Source organism: Pleuronectes platessa, chromosome 5 (assembly GCF_947347685.1).
Source record: "Pleuronectes platessa chromosome 5, fPlePla1.1, whole genome shotgun sequence".
Classification (NCBI taxonomy): Eukaryota; Metazoa; Chordata; class Actinopteri; order Pleuronectiformes; family Pleuronectidae; genus Pleuronectes; species Pleuronectes platessa.
Genome location: NC_070630.1, coordinates 4,356,103 through 4,377,706, shown reverse-complemented (window position 1 = coordinate 4,377,706; position 21,604 = coordinate 4,356,103). Strand labels below are relative to the sequence as shown.

The window sequence follows — 21,604 nt, the reverse complement described above, 5'->3', positions numbered from 1 at the left end:
TCCTCCTCCTCCGTCATGCAGATGAATAGATTATCACTGAGTAATTACATTTTAATAATAGTGTCATTTGTAGAAGAGTGAGAGGCATATGTTTGAAGTGTCTGGGATCCGTGGCTTGCGAACATATGGGAAATGTGACAACTGCTAATTTCGTCAAAATCACGCCTTTCTATCTAGCACTGAATTCCCTTGTTCTTCACATGATGGCATTTCATCAATTTAAAGTTTCTCCCCTCAAAATGTGATTGTTTTTAATTAAGCTTAATTGGCAACTCAACACATCTTAAGAATGAAATGTACATATTGTGTCAACATGGGGATGAAATGAGGTTTAGTCCAGGTGCTCCTGTGGTTTGGGAGGAATAACCTGCTCCATAATGAACATGTGATGAGATTTAATCCTCGGAGATAGTTTTACTTAATGGGCTTCATCGCTGAGTCAGCTGGTTCCGTGCAATTATGAATGTTTGGGATGAAAATGCTGTTTTTCAGTTTAAGTCTTTTTTACATCTTTCCCCATATGAAGAAAGTTTCTCTAGAACGACTCCTGAACTCATCAGACTGAGGCCAAATCCTGGTCTGTGTAGATAACATATCCTAAAAAACTTCATAAAGTCAAACCCATTTGAAAATAGTCCTGTTCAATCTCTTCAGAAACTTCAAACTGTGACTATACAACAAGAAAAACACATCTTCCACCTGTTGTTGGATTCAGAATCTGCTGCAATGTTAACACAACCTCAACACAAACTTAACAAACTCCTGAACAAAACCGCTTTCCTCCTCCAAATTAAAAAAACGACCATGTTGGTGCCCATATCTCAAACATGATCTTCCAGAAGGTGGAGATCTAATAAATTCCGTTCGCTCCTGGGAGAGATAACAGCTCCTGGACGTTCTTGGGATTTAAACCCACCACTCGTCACGCATGTCAGAAAAGCCTTAAAGCCAATAAGAAGGGGGGGGGGGGGGGGGGGGGAGGATTCAGCCGGAGGAGAACTGCAGCACCTGAGTCAGAGAACTGCAGCAGCTTTGCTCCTGGGAGGTTTGGACGTCACGTGATAGGAGGACTTTACACGTGAGACTGAATCCTCCTTGTTTGTAATCTAATGCAATGATGGTATTGCAAAATGCTTGTTGTGGCAGAATGTGATTCAGATGACGTGATGATTCGGATTCTTTGGTCCAAACTGTCCTGCAGGCGACAAATCAGCTGTAGTCGGAGTCAGAGATATTTCCTCTGCTTGTTTTCTGGTTGCATTTCTAATTTGTCTTTCAGCTTCTCCTACAGAGCGCGAGCGGCAGCTGTAAGTAATGGACGCTGGGTTTAAAGTGCTGATAGAAATGTTGTGGGTCAGCCTTAAATGGAGTTGTGCCTCGTGTGGTAATGCTTTTTTATTACGCTCACTTATAATTTCCATTTTCTCAGTAATGGGCACAAAGAAATAAACATTTACAGGTGCAGGGATTACAATGAGTTTTTCTTTGCTTATCATACATTATGTCCGCTGGGTAGATATTGATCCCGAGCAGGTAAACGGCAGAGTCAGAGAAATTGTTATCGTTTCTCCGATGTCGACTCATAAAAGCTCATTTTCCACTTCTGTGTAAAATAAGTGTGTATTTGTGTTGATCATCGTACAGTTTGAGTTTGCATGATGAATCCATAACATTTGCAGCACATCAAATGGGTAAATTCTTGTGAAGAAACTTTCATCTTACAATATTGCATTAAATACACACGACTACAATGTTTGCACAATGATTACAATGCAGCTTATCACTTGCATGTGATGCTTCAGGCGTGTGTCTTTATCTGAACTGTCCCTTTGTTCTGCACGCTCAATTGTTTGTTGGGTTTTTCTTGACTTAGATTAGATCACCTATCAAGTATTTATTTCATAAAAGGCGAGTTGTGGCTTGCAGCTGTGCAATAGAAAACAATTATGTCAATTTGAGAATCCTAATAATGCAAAATGCAGAATTAAGCCGTCACGTGTGTGTAGCCTGGAGAGCTCTGGTAATTATTACCTGAGCACAAACACCAATAACATGTAAGGATTTCCAAACCTTTTACAGATTGAATTTATCTTAATAACTTTTTTGGTACTAAAATGAATTTAGATCATTCAGCTTCATCTTAATTATTCAAGCTACATTGTGATTATTTATGAGTTGAATTTTCAGTGACCAGCTAGAATAGTCGACCAATATCATTATCAAACACACAGAAGTGTATGGGTATATGCATATGTGATTTTATAACTAAACTGTGCATTGCTGCTATTACTTGACACAAACTGTATTTTGAAGCCAATATAGTCAAATATTTGCTAGTTAGCCAATATTGTCTTTGATCTCTAGATAATGTAAAAATGAATAAAGCGGCTCCACAGCTTCGTTTAACTTTTAGAACCAATTGTCGCCCAAATGTAATATTTCATATTGTCGTTTAGTTGACACAATGTGCAAACTCTTCAATTAAAAAAACTAAAGTATGCTCAACTAATGTTAAAGGAAGTAGCTCTGACAACAATCTTCATCGCAAATTCAAATCATCAAACTTCTGTTTTTAAAGTTTCTTTTCAAGCATATTTTCCACAAACATCTCATTTGCTGAAACAAATCAACCCGTTAATAAACAAAACATCCGTGACCTGTCGGTTAAATAGTTTATATGCACACAGACACACACACAGACACACACACAGACACACACGCACGCACAAAATTATGTTTTTAGTTCATCTTTGTTAATTTAAAAAAGTTATTTATAGGATAACACAACTGGACATAATTACATACCTGAAAATCAAAAAACTAATTCTCCTGTAAATCCAACATGTCCAAAGAGACACCAGTCAATCCACTCAGTTCTTTTACAGAAAATAATACTAAACACTGTCATAGCTGACGTTTGACTTTATTTGATATAATTCTCTTCACAGTCCTGTCACACGACCTCAGCCACTGTGTGTGTGTGTCTGTTGTTGCCCCGTCTTTCATGTCACATTACAAAAACACCTATGTGGAGCTTAGTTTCCTCTCTGACGTCACTAACACATTAAATTTCCTCAGACTGCCGGCGGAGCTAACGCAGCCTCTCCACACACTTTGAAGATCAGTCCAGACAAAGAGCAGTGATACTACAGGGAGAGGGGGGGGACATTTAATCAGTCGTGGCAGCGTCACACACTGCCAGTGAGTTCGGGTAAAAAAAAAACTCAAATCAAAAGGGGCATCAAGCGTCCCTTTCAAGGGTTTAGCGGCTCTAAGACCTTTGTGTTGCATGACATTTCCAGGACAACTTGATCCGGCCTTGTGAACATTCGTGTTGCAAACTGTAAACACTGGGACACTCGAGCCGAGCTACAGGACGACATTTGGGGGGAGTGTCAAGTAAAAAGCGAAAAGGGAAATAGCTAAGGCGATTTAAAAGCTATTAAATGCTATTAAATGTCCAATTACAGCTCCTTTGTCTGCCCAGGTCCCTTGTAGGCACATGGAACTCAATTAATAGACTATTATTTGCACAAGGTTTGACATATTGAGCTTATTTATTAAACCAACTGCTTCTTTTTCCCCCATTTGAACAGACTTACAGTAGATCCCTGGTGTTTTATTGCAACGCTCACATGACCGTGCACATTCGTTACCATGACTTAGCGTTCTTGTCTAAACAACATGAAAACTGAAGGTTCATTTCCAGCCCAGAACTCCAGAGCCCACCCTGCTCATGATTCATAATGATCACCCACTCTGTAATATTTAGTTTAGCCCCGGCAGTCACTTAAGGCCTGTGTGTGGGATTAATATCAACAGTAGACAGACATTTATAACAAGGTCCTCAGGACGCCCGGCCGTTCCCCGACGCTGCAGCTGATTTAAAACCGCGTCAGACATGTGAAGAATATCCAAACACAACTCCGACAGTTCACAAGAACCCAGACGTTTGTGCGGTGACTTTGCAAAGAGCCCTGTGCACAATTTAATCAAGGTTACCAGAGGATGTGGTGTGGGTGATGGCACTTTCACAATGTGTGCCACTCAAATTAGAAACGGCAGAAGGGACAAATACCTGCCGCCTTGGTGCGCCTCCCAAAAGGGAATTAATCAGCTGAGATGAACACTTATAAAGAAGGTGTGCTTCCTCCAATTAGCCATGTGAATACCACAGAACATGCTTGCAGCTGTGGTGCACCATCGACTCGGTGAGGAGAGAAAAATGTGGCGAGTCGGTCGCCCCCTAAATCAACAATGCCCTGTTCTCCTGGTTGCCAGCGACAGGAAGGATTGTGTCAACACTGCGGCACGTTACCGAGGTTCACGGCAAAACACCAGGAAGGCGCCGGCAAGGAATAAAAAAGCCACTGCACCTTAGAAAAAATACAGACTCCTGCCGTGTGCATGCACTCGAACAGAGCTGTGCATTTTCAGTGTGAGCAGGAAGAGCACGAGTGAGGAAGAGGAGGATGGTGATCAGAGTCAGACAGATATGAACAAGAGCTTTGAACAAACTACCACAGGTTGAGAATCATCATATTTTACAAATATTAAGATATGGGATGTACATGTTGAATTCCTTTTCTAACAGATAACAGACGCATGAGAGCCTGACGCGTTAACACAACATCTAAGGGGGGTTTACTGCACACAACAGCATAAACAGTTTGTCTCCGTCGGGGGGGGGGGGGGAGAAATCCAGTGGACCGTAAAAAACGTCGATACCTCCAGGTTTCTTTTAGCGTCTTAGGGAGGCTGACATCAGCGAACCTCTCTGCAGCAGCCGCGCCCCGTCCCTGCAGCCGTGACGGCCGTGCAGTCACCACGACGTGCAAGAGAGTGAACTGCCGACGTGGACAGAGGGCATCACAATGATCAGCCCTCATCAACAGGCCGGCTCAGAAACAGCCACATGTCCTGGGGTCAGTCTGGTGCACATCTGTCCAAATTTGTATTTGTTGGCTAATGTGTTAAACGGTTGATTGTTAACACCCCCCTACCTAAGATGTGAGTGCAGAATAAAACACAATCTTCATTTAATGGTTGTATTTCTTGAGTGAGTGACACGTGCGCTTCACCGTGCTTGATCCCGAGAGCGTGCAGCCTTTTTTTAACCAGGGTGGTTACGATCAATTGAAGAGCGATGACTTTCATCTCCTCCGATCCATCTGAGTTTCAATGTATAGCTTCAGAATTCATGGCAGTTGGAGGCGAAATGAGAGCGATTGGCTTGGTTATTAAAAATAAGGACTCTCCAGTGGAGAGATAGTTTCTCTTCTCACTCCATTTCTTTCTCTCGTGATAGAATCCTCGCTCTGAAGCTTATTTTCCTCGAAAAAAACTTAAACGCAAATGAATTAAATGTATATTTTTCATGTGGTAGTAATGACTGATTCTGCCTCTGCCTCATGCTCATGGTTTCCAGCGCATGATTCTGCATCCCAGTCATCCCATTAATGTTCCCAGTGACCGTGGGTGTGTGGGCTGGAGTTTTCATCACTCATCAACTATATATACACACACAGACACACACACACACACACACACACTTACACACACACACACACTTACACACACACACACACACACTTACACATGCATGCACAGATTAAAACCATTAACATAATATACAGAGGTTTTCAAATGTCTTTGGAGCCCAAAGTGTATCCACAAATCCTTATGAAGTTTTGTAATTGTTTATTGGTTTTAGTGCCGAAAGCAATTAGTCGATTAACTGATTGGCGGATTGACGCTAAATGAATTACAAAGCAATTTTGAAAGCTCAATTTATTGTCAGCATCGCTAATAATGTTAGTGCCGGCCCTTTAAATGTGAGAATTAGCTTTCCCCTGTTGTTCTATGATTGTAAATTCGATATGTTTTGGGGTTTATGAGCGTCAGACAAAATATGCAATGCTTTTACCGGAGCAAATTATCAAAATATTAATTAAAAAACAGAATAATTTGTAGTAGAAATAGCTGGTAGTTGTTGCCCTTGTGTTGCTGTGAAGGTGTGTGGTGTCAAAGTCATGTGACAGATGGTAGATACTTTATCCTCAGCAGCTGTAAATCCTGCTGTTGATAAAGTAACCTGCAGTAAGATTGTGTAAAAGGCAGAAACACATTTTTTATATTGACGCTTCTATTAGCTGATAGTTTGTCAATAATTCACATTTTCCAAAAATGGCCTTTTTAATGATTTATGTGGCCTTTTCCCGGAAGCTGTTTCTCGGTGGTTTGGGAAGAGACGGTGACACGGCGTCAGCCTCGTGCCGGATGATATCACAGTTTATATAACCTCAGCTTTCAGAGATTTGTGAACCCATATGGATTTCTTAAGCTGCAGAGATAGCTTTCCCTTAAATATCTACACTTGTACTAGACACTTGCTGCGAAAGCTTTCAGTCAGATGTGGGGATTTTATCTTTCTCCTCCTGACGCAGATTCTGATCCCAGAACTTCCTGAGTATCGGCCCGATAAAGAGAATCGATCCCATGCCCGTGCATTTAAAAACAAAGCTTACATCGCCCTGTATGGAAGTGGTGGCTGCTTTCACTGTTTGGCCTTTGATAAACAAATGCAGAACTTTATGCGGTAGCTAATAATCTATCGTGGGACTCTCCAGCGTGAAATGGGTGATATCTAACGTAGCTCTGGCCAATGCTACATCGCAATAATCTCATCTCAGCTGCTCTGAGAACTGTTCTTGTCAGTGGCAGCTCAGCAGTTGTGGAGCAGGAAGAGATTTTCCAGGAACAAAATACATTTTGCAGTTTAATCTACAGGAGAAACATCCCTGCAAACACAACTCCTCCGTCTCTGCAGGACTGCCGACACACAGCGTCCTCTCACAGTCTCCCAGTACAACACAGTTACACACTTTCCCTTCTTCTTTATTGTAAGTTGTAGGAAATAAAAAAACATATTGACGCACAGCCGTCCGCCCACATTCCTGCTCCTGCTTCTCGTGCTGGCACCACATACTGTTGTTGTTTTCCCTTGGAAATAAAATGTCATTCTTTGAACCAGAGCTTTGATATAAAGTTTACTTCTTTTGAATTATTGTTGCGTGAAGCACTTTTGTTAAGTCTCACAACGTAGACAGTTGAAATGCAATACTATAATGATAATAAAAAACAGCTTTTACTGAACCGTATCAAAGTAAATCTACTTTAATATGATCAGAGTGTAAGATGTCATAATTAGTCACTGATAGAATTAAATAATTACACCGGCGGGAGACCCCATCCTTTATATTCCCGGACATGTATGTGGGATTGTCTCCTGTGGGAGTGGGTGTAGCACTAAATGCTCCAGTATCATTACCAGTAATCATCACCTGCAGATCACAGCCACCAATTTGTTCTTACTGGGATTTTAATTGGATTCCTAATGAGCTGATTAACACCTATAATGCAGTGAGTGGTGGTCAATGTTTTGCAGTCGGGGGCCAAAGCTGTCAGGAACTAGAGCCGGGGCCTTTTCAAAGTAAAGGTTCCTTCTCTGCAGCCGTCGAAGTGAAGGATGAAGTCGATCAATGCCCGCGGCCACAGGAAAGTTCTCCGGCCGTCTCAAGTGGCGGAGTCCCCCCCCCCCCCCCCCCCCTCTGTCGGAGCGTGTGTGGCTCACGCATGAACCGACCGTGTTAATTAAACTTAGCGAGACAGTAAAAACCCCTTTGTGCACAAAGAATAACGTCCGCCGAGCGTGACTCCCCCCCGACCTCATTCAGGTTATGACTTTGACCATTTCTTAGCAGACTCTAATCTCCTCTTGTCTCATTGATCAACTCTCGCTTTAAGGTGAAAGCTGTAATATTCTGCCGAGGACCTGGAGGAGGAGGAGCTCAGTTTTTTTATCTTTTTTCTTTTCATGTCGACATTTTCACTCTTGATCTTTCAAAGCGACACAGATCTACACCAGCTCCACCAGCGCCACTTGGTTTTTCGGCGGCGAGGGGTGTTGTTGTTGTTTTGATTTGACGCACGTTAAATGCGAAGGTCTCAGATGTGTATCTGAGGGATTCCGGGGGAAATGACTGTAATGATGCTGTGTTCACCAGCTCCTCTCCCACTCTCATGTGTCGCTGTATATTCAAGCACAGCCGTGTCACAGTCATTAACCCACAGCATGGCGACTGTGCCTCTGCACCCATTACTGCATCGGCACCAGAGGGTTGAGGGAGAAGTGAAGTGTGTGTTGTGGAGTTTTATATGGAAAGCACAAACTGTGGCTCTCTGGGGCAGTGGACGGCTTTGCTGCCCGTGTGTAGGGGGCTCCGGCTGATATGTTAATATCGCTAATTGTTTCCTAATTAGATGCGAGTCAGTGAGTCGTATTTTAATGCTCTTCAGGGATCATTACAGAGCGAGGAGGAATGTATCTTCGCCCGCTGATGGATGACAGTCCAGTCAGCAGGAAATTTCAGCAGCGAGGCCAGCGGACTGATGGGAACACTGGGAGAGCGACTGAACTGATGGCTTTGTGCGCCGCAGTCGCGTTTCTCTGAAGAACTCCAGTTTTCTCCCACAGCGCCGAATCAAAAAGTTAATCACACGTTAATCGGAGCTCTGTGGAGATTTAACATTCCATGACAGCGCGGGGGGGGATTGGAGTCAATAAGCCTGGGAGGGAGGAAATAGAGAGAAACTGCGTGATGGGTAAGAATTGGGGTCGCACATCGGTTTATAACAAGAGGCTATAAATAATCACACCTGTGAATTATTCATAGCTGTTAAGGTGAGCGTCCGGTCTGATGACTGTGGGGCTTTACGCTCCTGACGAGCAGGAAAGCTGAGATGGACACAGGAGCAGGAGGAAGGATTGTTTCAGGGTGGATTCATTTCCTCGTCTGGCAGCGTTTTAATTTTTTTTTATGTGATTCCACGGGAGATAACGACTCCGCCTCGTTTCAGGAACATAATCGCACGGCTGCTGTGAACACGTGTGAATCTGCCAGTGTCATTTGGAGAAGCGTAGTTTATCAGAAACATACTTAAAACTGAGTTTAAAGTTTTTTTTAATTTGTTTTTATGAATTCTTATGAGACTCTGCTCTGATGTTTGCATGCACTAACCAATCAGCTGCTTTTCTTTGTAAGATTTGAGCCGTAACTGTTGTTTGTATTTGCATTTAACATCCTCTAAAGGCTGTTTTGTTGTTTGTCTTTCTCCAAACCGGTGGCACACGTTTACCTTTTCTCATTCTACCTCACAGTCTTTCCACTTGTGTGTGTGTGTGTTGTGTTTCCCAGCTGGGCGGAGGTGGTGGACACAAAGGCAGATGTGTCTCTGTTACTCTTTCTTTTTCCTTTTTTGAAGTGTCAGAATTAACTCTTGCATGTTTGTCTGTGTCTGTGTGTGTGTGTGTGTGTTTGTGTGTTTTTGCTCTTATGTTGATGTTGCCGTTGTGTTTGGGTGTGTATCATCCCCCCCCCCACCACCACCACCCATGTGTTTGTGTCTCTGTTTGTGGTCTACAGGTCCTCCGCTGCATTGTTCATCCGCCTCCTCCTCCCCTGTTGAGCAGCTCCCATACCCTCCCCCTTCCATTGCAGCCAATCAGTGCCAGGGAGGGTTGCTAGGTAACTGTGCGGCTCAGCCAGCCCAGGACTCTGACTCTGAGGATGAGGATGAGTTTGGCCCCGATTCATTCTTAGTTCAAACTGGCTCAGGGAACCTATATGCTCCTGCCACTGCGACCGCTGATGGTGAGTTGGTTTTTCAAACTACTGTTGCTTTTCTAGAGGTTAGCCTCCCCCCCCTGTTCCTGCACATGTTGTGTTATAGGTCATGCAGATGGCTACGGGCAAGAATATGTCCCTTCTTTTTTGCCTTCTCCTCCTGAGCGCCACGAAAGAGAGAGAGAGAGAGAGAGAGAGAGTGTTGAAACTCCGAGTCAATATTTAGCCTCGGGAAAATGCACGGAACTCTCTGAAGCGAGCTCTGCAAAGTTCAGAGCCTCAGTCGAAGAGGTTTTTTGGTTCAGATATTTGTTGTCACAGATATTTCTCCTCAGTGTCTGCACACGCTGGTGGGAGTAACCAGTCTGAACGCATCCCACTGCAACTCAGACAGGAGGCAGAGAAACCAGGAGAGCTGCTTCAGTGTTGTCCCGGCTGTTTAGCACTGAAAGGAGCTGAAGCTAAACTGAAATCAGCGTCAGCCCCGGAAGTTTGTCTTTTTGATTAAAACAGTTTTATGAGATTTGAACAATCCATATGTAGTTTTCTCATTCATTTAAATTATTAATACCTCTTGGGTTTCCTTTGCCTCACATTCATTCAATCTGAAAACACAGCTTTTAGCCCCGAAACAGTAGATCCTCCGGGAAGCAGTGACCGTGCGTGACACTCGGCTCCAGCTGTTAACTGGTCTCCTGTATTTATTGGGAACATTTTATTTGACGTGTCACTCTGGACACTAATGAATCGTGTGTGTGTGTGTGTGTGTGTGTGTGTGTGTGTGTCAGATGATACAGCTCGGGTGGTCTGTGGGGCCTTAAACTGTGTAAGCGTGTTGTAGCTCTGGTTTAATATTACTTGTGTGTGTCGCTATAGGCTCGTGTGGATTTATTGCCGACTGGGCCTTCACGCTCTCTAACTCAATGTGCTTTGTTAATTATGCGTGCGTGACATTTGAAAAACGTCAAGTCATGTTTAGAAGTGTGTCAGGTCAAGTTCTCTAAACGTGAAGACATGAAGACGGCTCTGATATCACATGACTCATCCATTTCCATGCTGAATTCGTTTATTTTTTTTATATTAGATCTCTTTCTACCCACTTCCCAAACAAAATAAGAAACATGTAAATAATTGATTGAAGCTTAACTACCCACAGGGTTGAATTATATCAAACTCCAAAGTCCCCCCCCCCCCCCCCCCGCCCCCCTCCCCCCCCCAGTGGCCCAAAGCTCAGAAAAACTCCACAGAATGAGTTATTAATCCTGTCATAAATCTCGCCCCCCCCCTCCCCTCCCCTAATTCCACAGCAGCAACAAGCCGGTCACCCAGCGGTGACATGGGCGGGGGGGACCGGCCTTCACCGCGGCAGATTCGTCTCCTAACAATGACTCTGATTTGCATAGGTGCAGCGTTCAGGCCGGCCCGGGGCTGCCAGCGAGGGGCACAGCCGAGGACTGAGGAGGGAGCTCCTCAGCTGTGGCTGCTTCCTCCCTCGGCCTCGGGGCTCTGGGAGACTCCTGCTCATTTGCAAAGCACGGCTCGTTTTCCCGTGTGCCTCGTGAGAGTCGCTGCAAAAAGACTTTCTCTCACTTTCATATCTCCAAAAAAATGTCCAACCAGTGCGGCACTCAAAATAAATTGAGTCTCTTCTCCACATCGAGGACGTTTCACCCATCTGGTGTTTTATACGAATTAAATGGTAAATTATCCAAAATGAGTTTTTCTTTGGCGTCGCTCATTGTTTAGTTTCATGATATCTTTGATAGTAAGAAGCCAATTACAATAAGTGAGGGAAGAGAAAATAACTTCTAACGAGCGATGTAAACCTGCTCATGCATTTTCACATCACATTCAAATACTTACAATTTAAGTCCTTTCAAAAGCAGCCATTTGAATTTAGTGAAACCAGCCCAGTGGGAATGGGCTGTTAACTTTGCCTGTGGTGACGCTGGTTGCAGGACTGCAGGACTCAGTCCACAGACCCCAGAGCTGCGGCTCAAAGAGAGGGCTCAGCTGTTTGCTCAGAGTTCAGAGCTGCTTGACTCCGGAGGCAGAACCCAGAACTGGGAGAGTCCCTCGTACCAGCTGTGGCCAAACTGGGCCAAAGTCAACGCTGCGCCTCCTCGGACCCTCAACGACAAACACGCCAAGGGTTGAGCCGATAAGATGGACGGCTCTGGAGATAAGTGAGCCACAGAGAGACAGAGAGATATCTGGAATTCTTAGATAGATTGTGATATCTAACACAAATGACCCACATTCGATTTTTGATACAGATCTGAGAGTGGATCGAGGACCGTCTTCATGATTCTAATTTAAGTTGGATATTGTTTTGCATCCTCCTCAGACACGTGTGTAGAGTGATAGAACTGAAGAAACTCCATCAACCCAGACTGGTTCCACCATTTCAGGGAATGATGTAACTCTTCTGAAGCTAGTTCCACGTGTGTCGTGTCTTCGTTCCCCTTCAGCGACAAAACGACTAATCTTCTGAATGGGACAGAACCAGTGTGAACAACATGGGGCTGTGGTGCAGATTGGGCACAAACCAGGGTTATGAAGATTAAACCAGTTCTAAACAAGGACTTTTCTGTTTTATGCAGATGTTGGAATTCCCGTTGTGGAAATAAAAACCCCTGCGTGGTGCCGAGTGTAATGTGATCTTGAATTAAGCATGCACGTCATGTTTTCAGTTGGAATTACACAAGCAGGGAAAAAAAAAAAAAAGTAATTTAAAAGCCACCATGGTACAAAAAGAAAGACGACTAGGAATATCAAATCAGATCTTTTCGACACACGGGTCAGTTCCTTAAGAGATATTCAAATTCCGAGTTGACACGCCACGAGAACTATTTACTTTTGCATGGTCGGTAAACAATCGCTGGGAGGATAAAATGTATGCCTGGAAATAATTGGCTGGCGGCGTGTGGATCTGTTGCAGTGGGAAACAGGTGGCGTCTTATCACTGCAGATTCCATTTGCTCAAGGTCATCTCCGAGCCCACACGCAGGACTTAGAACGTTCTGCTGGATTTGGAATCAGTAAACGCTTCCAGCAGCACGTCGTTATTCACATTGCGGTGTTTATTTTTTTTTTTTCGAGGTGGTTTTTGTGGTCGGACGGGGGGAGGCTGGGGGGGGGGGGGGGTCCCGTTTTCCTTTGGAGGATCACTGAGCCGGGGGTTTCTGTAAAGCCCGACGAGGCTGCTCGCTGAGGCCTGCAGTCCTTTTGTGAAGCATGTGTTTCACCGCGGCCCTCGGCTTTCTCTCCGGGGGCTTCTTCCCGGGGAGGCTGCCAGTGGGAGCCCGCTGCCACGCTGAGCCCAAAGATCTGAGCCCCCTTGCAACCTCCTAGCATTAGCATCTCTTAATGCAAAACAGCATGGGGGCCCGGGCCCAGTGTCGGCTTTCAGCGCGGCCGGGTGCTCCCTGGTGAAAGAGCCAAACGCTCCACGACCCCGCAGCTGACCAAGCAGGAATCCTGAGCCTACCCGGGTGGGGGGGTGGGGGGAGGAGGCTCCGGGACGCGGGCCCCTGTGTGAATTTCAAATAAGTCTTCATTTGGAGCTGCTTAATCTTCCCCCTGTGTCGGCAAGGACGGGGGGAAATCTGGTTAAAAGAGGTCACACCAGAAAGTAATTTAGCCACAGACACCATGAGGGATGAAGCTATCTGAGGCTAAATAATAATTTAATGAGCAGCACATGGCACTGGCGACGGCGCGTCCCTGTTTCCCCTCAATATGCCCCGGTTCACTTTTGACTTGACATATCAAAAGGAATCTGTTTCCCCTTGATGTTGTGGAGTTATCAATAAAGTGAAGCCAACAGACGATTTGTCCGGTTGCATTGGCCCGGCTGTTTGTCAGCGCTACACAGACCCTGGATAATGCATTTTGCATACCTACATATCTTCTTTTCATTGACATAAATTGAGATGCATTACTTTCATTCCATGATAATTGCCGACCATCTGTGCCCTCTAACAAAATCTTCAACCTCTTGATGGATCTGCGGCGGAGTGACACACACACAGCGGAGAGCAGACCCAACCACTTGTCTTGTTCTTGCTCAGAAAAATTGACAGAAAATCCATTTGATCTCACAGAGGTGGAGGGAGGCAGATGCCGGGGACCCTAATGGAGGAGGTTGCCGACTGCGGTGGACCTGAGCTGGAAAGACAGCAAATTGATTCGGAGAGTTTTATTTCTTTGGATAGTTTCTTTTGTTTGTGTTTGAATTTAGTTTTTCTGCAAGGACTGGTATTCCTATTTTACCCAACATGCACTTGGAATAAATAGCATGAAACTAATTCCTTTTTTTTTTTTTTTGGTTTCATGCCTCATTTGTTGTCCTCTGTGAAAACCAGTGACAGGAAGCCATTTTTTTTATTCTTCCATCCTCCAGGTGCTAATGAAGGTGAACTTAAATTCAAATTACACAAGGTCCTTCTCCCCCCCTTTATTTTCATAGCGAGGAACCAGTGGAGAGCGGATTGTTAAGCCCACCTTGTGTTGTTTGTGTTGCCTGTTGCCTCTAAAAATGAGTCCAGGGGAGACATGCTGCTATTCCCCCCTGGCTCTTCTCCCCCCCCCCCCCCCCCCCCCCCCGCGTCAGACTCCTCCAACAGTGCAGGGGGAAACGTCGAGGCAGCTCCACTGCCCTCATGACAAATGCTATTTGTACTTTTATAGACAAACGGTGCTCAACTGGAAATTGTGCTCCTATGATTAGCCATAGGCGCTGCAGCAGTAAGCAAGATTTAATGATTTATCCGGCTGCTGGATGGCTTTTGATTAATTCTGCATCGAATGGCTCACACCTCATTGCTTTGATCGGGTGTCCGGGGCCATGTCATATCACCTCGTCTCATCAGGTGTGAACATCACGATCTGTGATTCTCATCCTCAGGAATAGACCTTCTCCCTGGAAACTGCTCGGAGAGAGGCGCATCGACTCGAAAGCAAGTGTTCCTGAATATGCGTGTGGCCCAAAAATTGCGGAACTAGATTTTTGGCGTGTGTTCGAAGTTTAAAAAATTGCATTCTGTTCAATATTGACCATTCTAGGTGGAGAACTACTCCAGCGATGCCAAGTTCTTTACATTTCCTGTTTGAGCATCATCTGAGCCGCACACCGAGATCCCCTGCACGCAGCTGATCGTTGTTACCGCTAAAAAAAACACAGTGCTGCATAATTACAAGTGCCACCATCTGGTTGCTCGGTACACGAGGAAACGTGTGTCTCCAGTAAAGAAGACGATCTCGTGCACTCACACATTTAACTGCTGCTGTTACAGTTATATTGAAAGCTGTTTCCATGGCTGCTTGTCGCTGACTCGTGGCCACGCGGGACGCTCTGTAACACGCCGCTCTGTAACACGCCGCTCTGTAACACGCCGCTGAGGTCTGAGGCCGGAGATCTGCTCCTCGGCTGCAGAGCGCCCTCATCACTGACAAGTCCTTTGCAGAGTGTGATTTTATCTAGTCCCTCTCCCCCCCCCCCTTGCCCTAACTCATCTCCTGAGAAAAAGCATAGTTTGGGGTTTTGTAACTCAGCGAATTCACTAAGTTATTCTCATAATAAAAAGCTTTAACATACTTTAGCTTTTCACTGCGCCACAGCGTTTCGGCTGCAGGCTACTGGCTATTGGCCAACTTGATGTACTAAGCACATTTTGCCAGTGTGGCCGTCCCGGAGGTGAATCGGTTTAATTAGAATATTTATGACATTTTGAATTATTTAGCACGTGGGATTTGTTTATTTGAATCACCTTTGGATGGGATTTAATGGAGAATTACCAACAATACACTCTTCAATCTGGGTTTGATAAATTTAACTATTTAAAAAGATAAATTCAACTTGAAACTTTTAGAAACAGAAAGAATTCATAAAGCAGCATCTGCTGACATGGGCCAAGAAAGAGCTTCTTCACACTTTTCACGATTTCCCAGGGAATGATGCAGATCTTAAAGACGTGAATCCGACATATTTATGGGACTGATATTTATGAGTTTGTGGGATTTGGTGCAGTTTTCAATGAGAGGACTGTTCTGCCCTGCAGGGAGTGAATGCTGAATCTAGTTTTGTGTCTGGATCAGCACAGAAACGAGTTATTCACAGTCCTGAGAATAATTTGCTAGTTTGTGGTGGTTCATGAGGAAATAGCTAAATTATCAGGAAACACAAAATCACAGAAAACAACTCCTCAGCACAAGTTAAAAATAAAAATCAATTACTTAGTTTGTATCAGTTAAACGTGGTTAAAAAATTCCCTGCTGTCTTCTGTTTGAGTCGTGCTGTTATTTGTAATGAACACCCTGGAAAGTTACCAGATTTAATTTCATAATGAAGCTACTTGATACCTCACCAGTTTGAAATAATAACATCTTACCATTAGTCAGACATTCCTGTGATCCCTCCCTCAGGGTGGGGGGGGTGGGGGGGGTGAGGTGGCGGCTAATGAAGTGGATTTGCCTTAATTACTTGTCTGGAAGAGCATCGGGAGGTCTCCACCGGTGCAGGCATCTGTTGGGAAGAAAAATGAAAAAGCGCATTCCCAGACTGAATGGATATTCTTTAGGCCTCGGCTCTGAATGCCATGTGAAAGTTCGGCCATTGTGGCGAAGCCCCCTTCTCTGTCGCTCTGATAACAAATTAATCTCCCTTTTCCGCCGCTCCCTTGTGCGAAGCAGGTCAATAGAAAACCATTTATTTTCCCTTCTGTCCTTTGAATGCTGGTGAAAAATTGTTGCTGAGTCAGCACATCTGTCGGGGGGGGGGGGGGGGGGGTCGTGCCGCCGCCGCGCTTTGTCTCATAAACAGTCGCGTTTCTCATCTTTCTGTTTATCTCAACACAAAAAACACACACAGCTCGAGTTCTGATGTGTCTGGTGAAGGGTTACTGGTTGGTGAAGGACAAGCAACGTACAGTCGGTTAATGTATTCAAGTGATTCAGAGCTTATCTGGCTCCTTCTCTGTAGAACATGTTCCACCATGTATTATAATGGTAATGGTTTTTATATGCAAATGATTGAGTGAAGTCGACTGGTTTTGCAGAGTGTTTAAAGCATCTGGAGGAAAATACACGTAAAACATAGTTCAACAAACATCTTACTTACAAATATTATATTATAACTTTAATGCAGGTTTTCTTTTTACCAGCAAACTTTTGAATTTAAATGTTTTGTATTTCTAGGTTTCAGTTGAGTAAACCTTCATAGCACTTAACACACCAGTTAAAATAACTAGAGAGAATGTAACACAACTTTATGCTGCTTATATGAACAGTTTTATGATTAGCTTTGATTCAAAATTAAATCAATTATATATATTATTAAAACGAACAATGTATACATATTTTTGTTTAAACAACATTTCCATTCAACATTCAACATTTATAATTATTAAATGTTATATATGTATTGTGTAGATATATTGTATTATCCCTGTATTGTATTAGTCTCAGCTTTTTGTGTTCATCTCATAATTTTAGATTTAGATTTGATTTTATTAGCACAGAAGTTGGTGAGATATTATTTGCAAAAGTTTTGCTCCTGGTCATGAAAAAAACCTTTTTAAGTCAAATTGTAGTGATAATATTGTTCAGTGCAAGAAATACACAAAACAACACCAGACAGTGTGAGTCTGTGGACCTGCATTAACGATTCCTTTGTGTTAAGTTTATGGTACATATACAAATATATGTATATATATATATATATATATACATATATGATATATATATTCATTAGTTTCTGTGGTAACTATTGAGTCCATAGTGCAACTTAAATCTGAATTACGTATTGCCTCACATCGACTGGATCATCCCAGGAGGTAAAGTATTTGTTTACTGGGCAGTGAATGAATTCCAGACCAGTGATGCATTTGTCCCAGTGATGTATTTCTCTGCATATGACTTTACTGTCCCCGAATCAAATTAGCATAACCTTATTAATGGCTTCAGGGATCAGGTACATTACTGAGCAGGAGGGAGGTCATCAACTACTGTGTGGTTTCACCGTACAGCGGTCTATTGTTCAACAGGACAGAGGCATAGCTCTCTCTCTCTCTCTCTCTCTCTCTCTCTCTCTCTATCTCTCTCTCTCTCTCTCTCTCTCTCTCTCGCTCCCTCGTTCAGTGTCTCAGCTAATTGCGAGGGCAGCATTGTGCTCAGTATGGAACCATCTGTCAGTGCCACAGATGCCGAATATAGAGCTCGCTCCAAAATGTAAAAGAAATAAAAACCATTCCTTCACTGGTCCATCCTGTGAAATGTTGTGAACCAGATTCAGAAATCCAGTCTGGACGTGAGAATTTGAATTCTCTGCTTTTTTATTATTATTCATTGATGACGAATGAAATGTACAGAATGAGTTGAAACACTGGTTTGTTGGTGAAGCTCTTGTCTGTCGGGAGGTTTTACAGGAAGAGGCTGAACGAGGATTAACTGCAACACGGCACATTTCTTCTGTCTTGTGTCTCTTTGCCGAGTCGCTCCTTAGCTCGTTACCTGTAAACACGACGGGCTCAATTTCCATTTCCCCCCCAAAATGCCTCAAGCGCTCAAACTTAGTGCCACTTTGTTCCCCCCCCGCAAAGCCGGCCCCCCCACCTCCCCCACCTCCAGCAGTTGTATTCCTTTTGCCTTGATTGGCACGTGTAGATAAGGCAGTTCATGCTCCTGACCCCTGAACTGACTCTTGGCTTCTTCACCGGCACGAGGAGGTGTTGCTCTAACGAAGGAGCTGATTATACAAAGTGCCTTCTCCCCGTGTGTGTCTGTATTCCACTCGTTCTGCTGTAAATTGGCAATTTAGTGTCGTGGATATCTGTGAAATAAAGGGAGGCTCGCTGCTCTAGAGACAAGCCGCTCTTTCAACTCCGTGTAAAGCCAGTTCATTGATTGATGAATGGCTTAGCAGATGTGGAAATAAATGGCTACAGAGTGCACAAGGACATTGGTCTTCTATCTTGTGAAGTGCAGGGAGTATCAGATAGCGCATATAGGACCTCTGGGCACAATCTGTTCTCCTACACTTCATATCTAATAGTTTTAAATCCTCCGGTGGAAAGTGACAACGGAGCTTGTAAAAGACATAAAAAGAGTTTGTGCTGATGAAACGACACGAGATGGAATCGGTGCTTCTGAGGCTGAACACTGCAGATGTGACACGCAGGTGATTCTTAGCAAATAGCTGCGTGTTGTTACATATTTGTTTTAAATCTTGTATTTGCTTCAGTTAAACAAAGATTTTGCTCAACGCAGAATGAAGCAGTAGCTGTTTCCAGACACGGACTCTAGAAAAATGTCCAGAACATTTAGGTGATGGGCGGAGCCTGGGTAGAACATGACTTAGCTCATGTATGCGGTGGGAGTTATGTGATTTCCATTTCCTGCACATCAATGCCACAGCTCTTTGCCGCCATTTTCTACGTGTATGGCTCCTGTTCTTCATCCTGAGATATTGATATTCTTCTGTTTTCCTTCACATCATCAAAACGCTCACTGTTACATTATCCTGCTGTATTCTGCACAGACATTTTACCATAGGGGCCTTGCAGGAAAGGTTCCTGGGCTTATCAAGAGCAACTGACTCGGACATTCTCACTAACAGCCCCTCACAGAAATGTTTAGGAAGCTGTCCTGACTTCAGTGCATGTGTGAGAGAGGATAGAGGAAACCTGACTCGAGCCTGTTGTTTCCCAAAAAGCCGAATTTGGATTAAAAAGGAAAAGTAATTTTTTAGGGGCCACGGTGAGTCGGCTATCTACCGGTTCTTCTTAAGCTACACGTGCCTGTAATCAGAGACTCAGGTCGGGTTGGGACACAAGAAAACAGAAAGTCTGCCGGACCTCATGTCTGTTAGGAGCTCAGATGTTTCTATAAAAAGACTTCACAGACTCAAATCCCTCCCCTGGCTGAATAAATGCCAAAAAAACCCTGTAAAGAACAGTTCAGTTTCCAGAAGAAGGCGGCTCGTGTGTTTACACAGGGGCCACTATCTCGTCTGAGTAAACTTCCAAAGGTCTCTGTGGGAGGCAGAGGCCGCCCTCCGATAGAGACCGGTCTGGAGAAGTAATGAGCGGCGGACGGACTTGTTGTGTTTCAGAGGGATTTGTGGCTCTCAAGTCGAAACGAGTCTTTAGGCAGGGAATTAATGTGCTGCCGGTGAAACCACAACTAATCATTCATCAGTCCCAAAGTTGATGCGCTGGGAGTTAAAGAAACACCAGGAGGCGCTTGTAAATAATCCTGCTCGCACACACAGACACACGCACACATGCAGCATCCAGAGGCCTCCTCGCTGTGCCGGGGCCTCCGAAGCAAACCGAGACTCAAAAGTGCCTGGCAAACATTGGTGAACCGAGTTGTGTTTACTTTCTGTAACGTGTGTTTTTTTATTGTTTTCCTCTCTTCCTCTCAGACGGAGCCTTTCAAAACCACTCTCGGCTACGGACGCCTCCTCTCCCGCTCTCCCACTCCCACTCGCCCAACCATCAGCACCATGCGGCCTCCATTAACTCCTTGAACAGGGGCAACTACACGCCTCGGAGCAACCCGAGTCCCGCGCCCACGGACGGCTCCGCTCCTCCCGAGGGCCCGGCCACTGGTCAGGAGCCCGGCAGCGTGCAGGACAACTGGCTGCTCAACAGCAACATCCCACTGGAGACAAGGTACCGGTACCACTCGTCTCCCGATGGCAGTGTAGTGGCGTCTGTGAGACTGTGAGCTTGACCCCGGTGCCGTTGAACGCAGCGTTCTCATGCTGTCTGCACCGTGTTGAATTAGCACTGTGCTAACAAGGAGCAAAGCAATAGAATGGGAAATACCCTGCAAGGGGCAAAGGCCGACAGTTGTGATGAACATGATTTTGTGGCGAACAAGAGAAAAGTGCTGCTTTTGGGTCTTTGGTCTAATGTTGGTAGTCAAGTTTTAAACATTAGAGTCATTTTCAATCACGTTCCAAATGAAACAGTTGTTGGAAAGTTACTTTTCCGAGCTCCTGCAAGTCAACCGAGAGTTTTATTTATTCCATATTAATCAGTATTCAGTGCTCTAGCACAGTTCTCAATAGGAGGCCCTCGTGTGAAGTAGATCTGTCGAGTGTTATTGTAACAGAGGGAATATGTGTTGGTATTTCCTTGGCTGCGAGGTGCCATGAAATCAGGAATAGCAAGGCGGAACTATCCCAACCCTCCTGATGATCACGTTACTCCCCGAACAAAACCCGACTTCTCAGCGGGAACAGGTTGCCCGCTGAGCAAATTTGAATAAAAAGACACTAAAACCCCGTCTTTGATGGAACTTACTATAAAAAATATCATTATTTAGATTATTTATATGTGTTTACCAAACTTTTTTTAAAGCACAGCAGCCGTTCTAAGGAATTTTCTTTCCTTTCTACAGCCTCCTTTGTAATCCAATACTCATTACAGCCCGCATACAGGCGGTTTCAACAGCTTTAAATATTGTTTTCCTCTTATATTTGCTCTAAAATCGAAGTATATTATATTTAAGATGAACAAAGGCAGATAGAGCAGGGACTGTGGAGCCTACTGTTGCAGACACACTCTCTCAGAGCAGAGAGGGTGAAGCTCTGACCACCGACGAGCAGTTTCTGGACATATATGGTGTTGGGGATAACTCAGTCAATGCTCTAACGCTGAATGATGGATATCCACAAGCGGCCCGAGCGTGGCTCTGAGCCAAGCACTCAGTCTGACGGTAGTAGTGTTGCTGGTCAGCTCCCACTCGGGTGTCTCAGACCGTGACACTGTCTGAGGCACATTTCTTTAAACTCGATGTCACGTGTTCTATTTTCCCGTCGTCTGCTCTGATTTACACAGTTTACTCCGTCTGCTGAGCCCCAGAAAGAGACGGGAAAGAGTTTTACTACCATGACAGCTACTCACTGG

The 21,604-nt window shown here is 44.4% G+C and overlaps 1 protein-coding gene across 1 annotated transcript in view; it reads left to right on the top strand.

Moving 5' to 3' along the window:
• Positions 1–21,604, top strand: part of tenm4 (teneurin transmembrane protein 4) — a 107,784-nt gene that overhangs the window by 11,402 nt on the left and 74,778 nt on the right. Inside the window, exons 3-4 of the mRNA XM_053423116.1 lie at positions 9,486–9,713; positions 20,113–20,362. Of these exons, the coding sequence (XP_053279091.1) occupies positions 9,486–9,713; positions 20,113–20,362 (478 nt within the window). The remainder of the gene's footprint in view (positions 1–9,485; positions 9,714–20,112; positions 20,363–21,604) is intronic.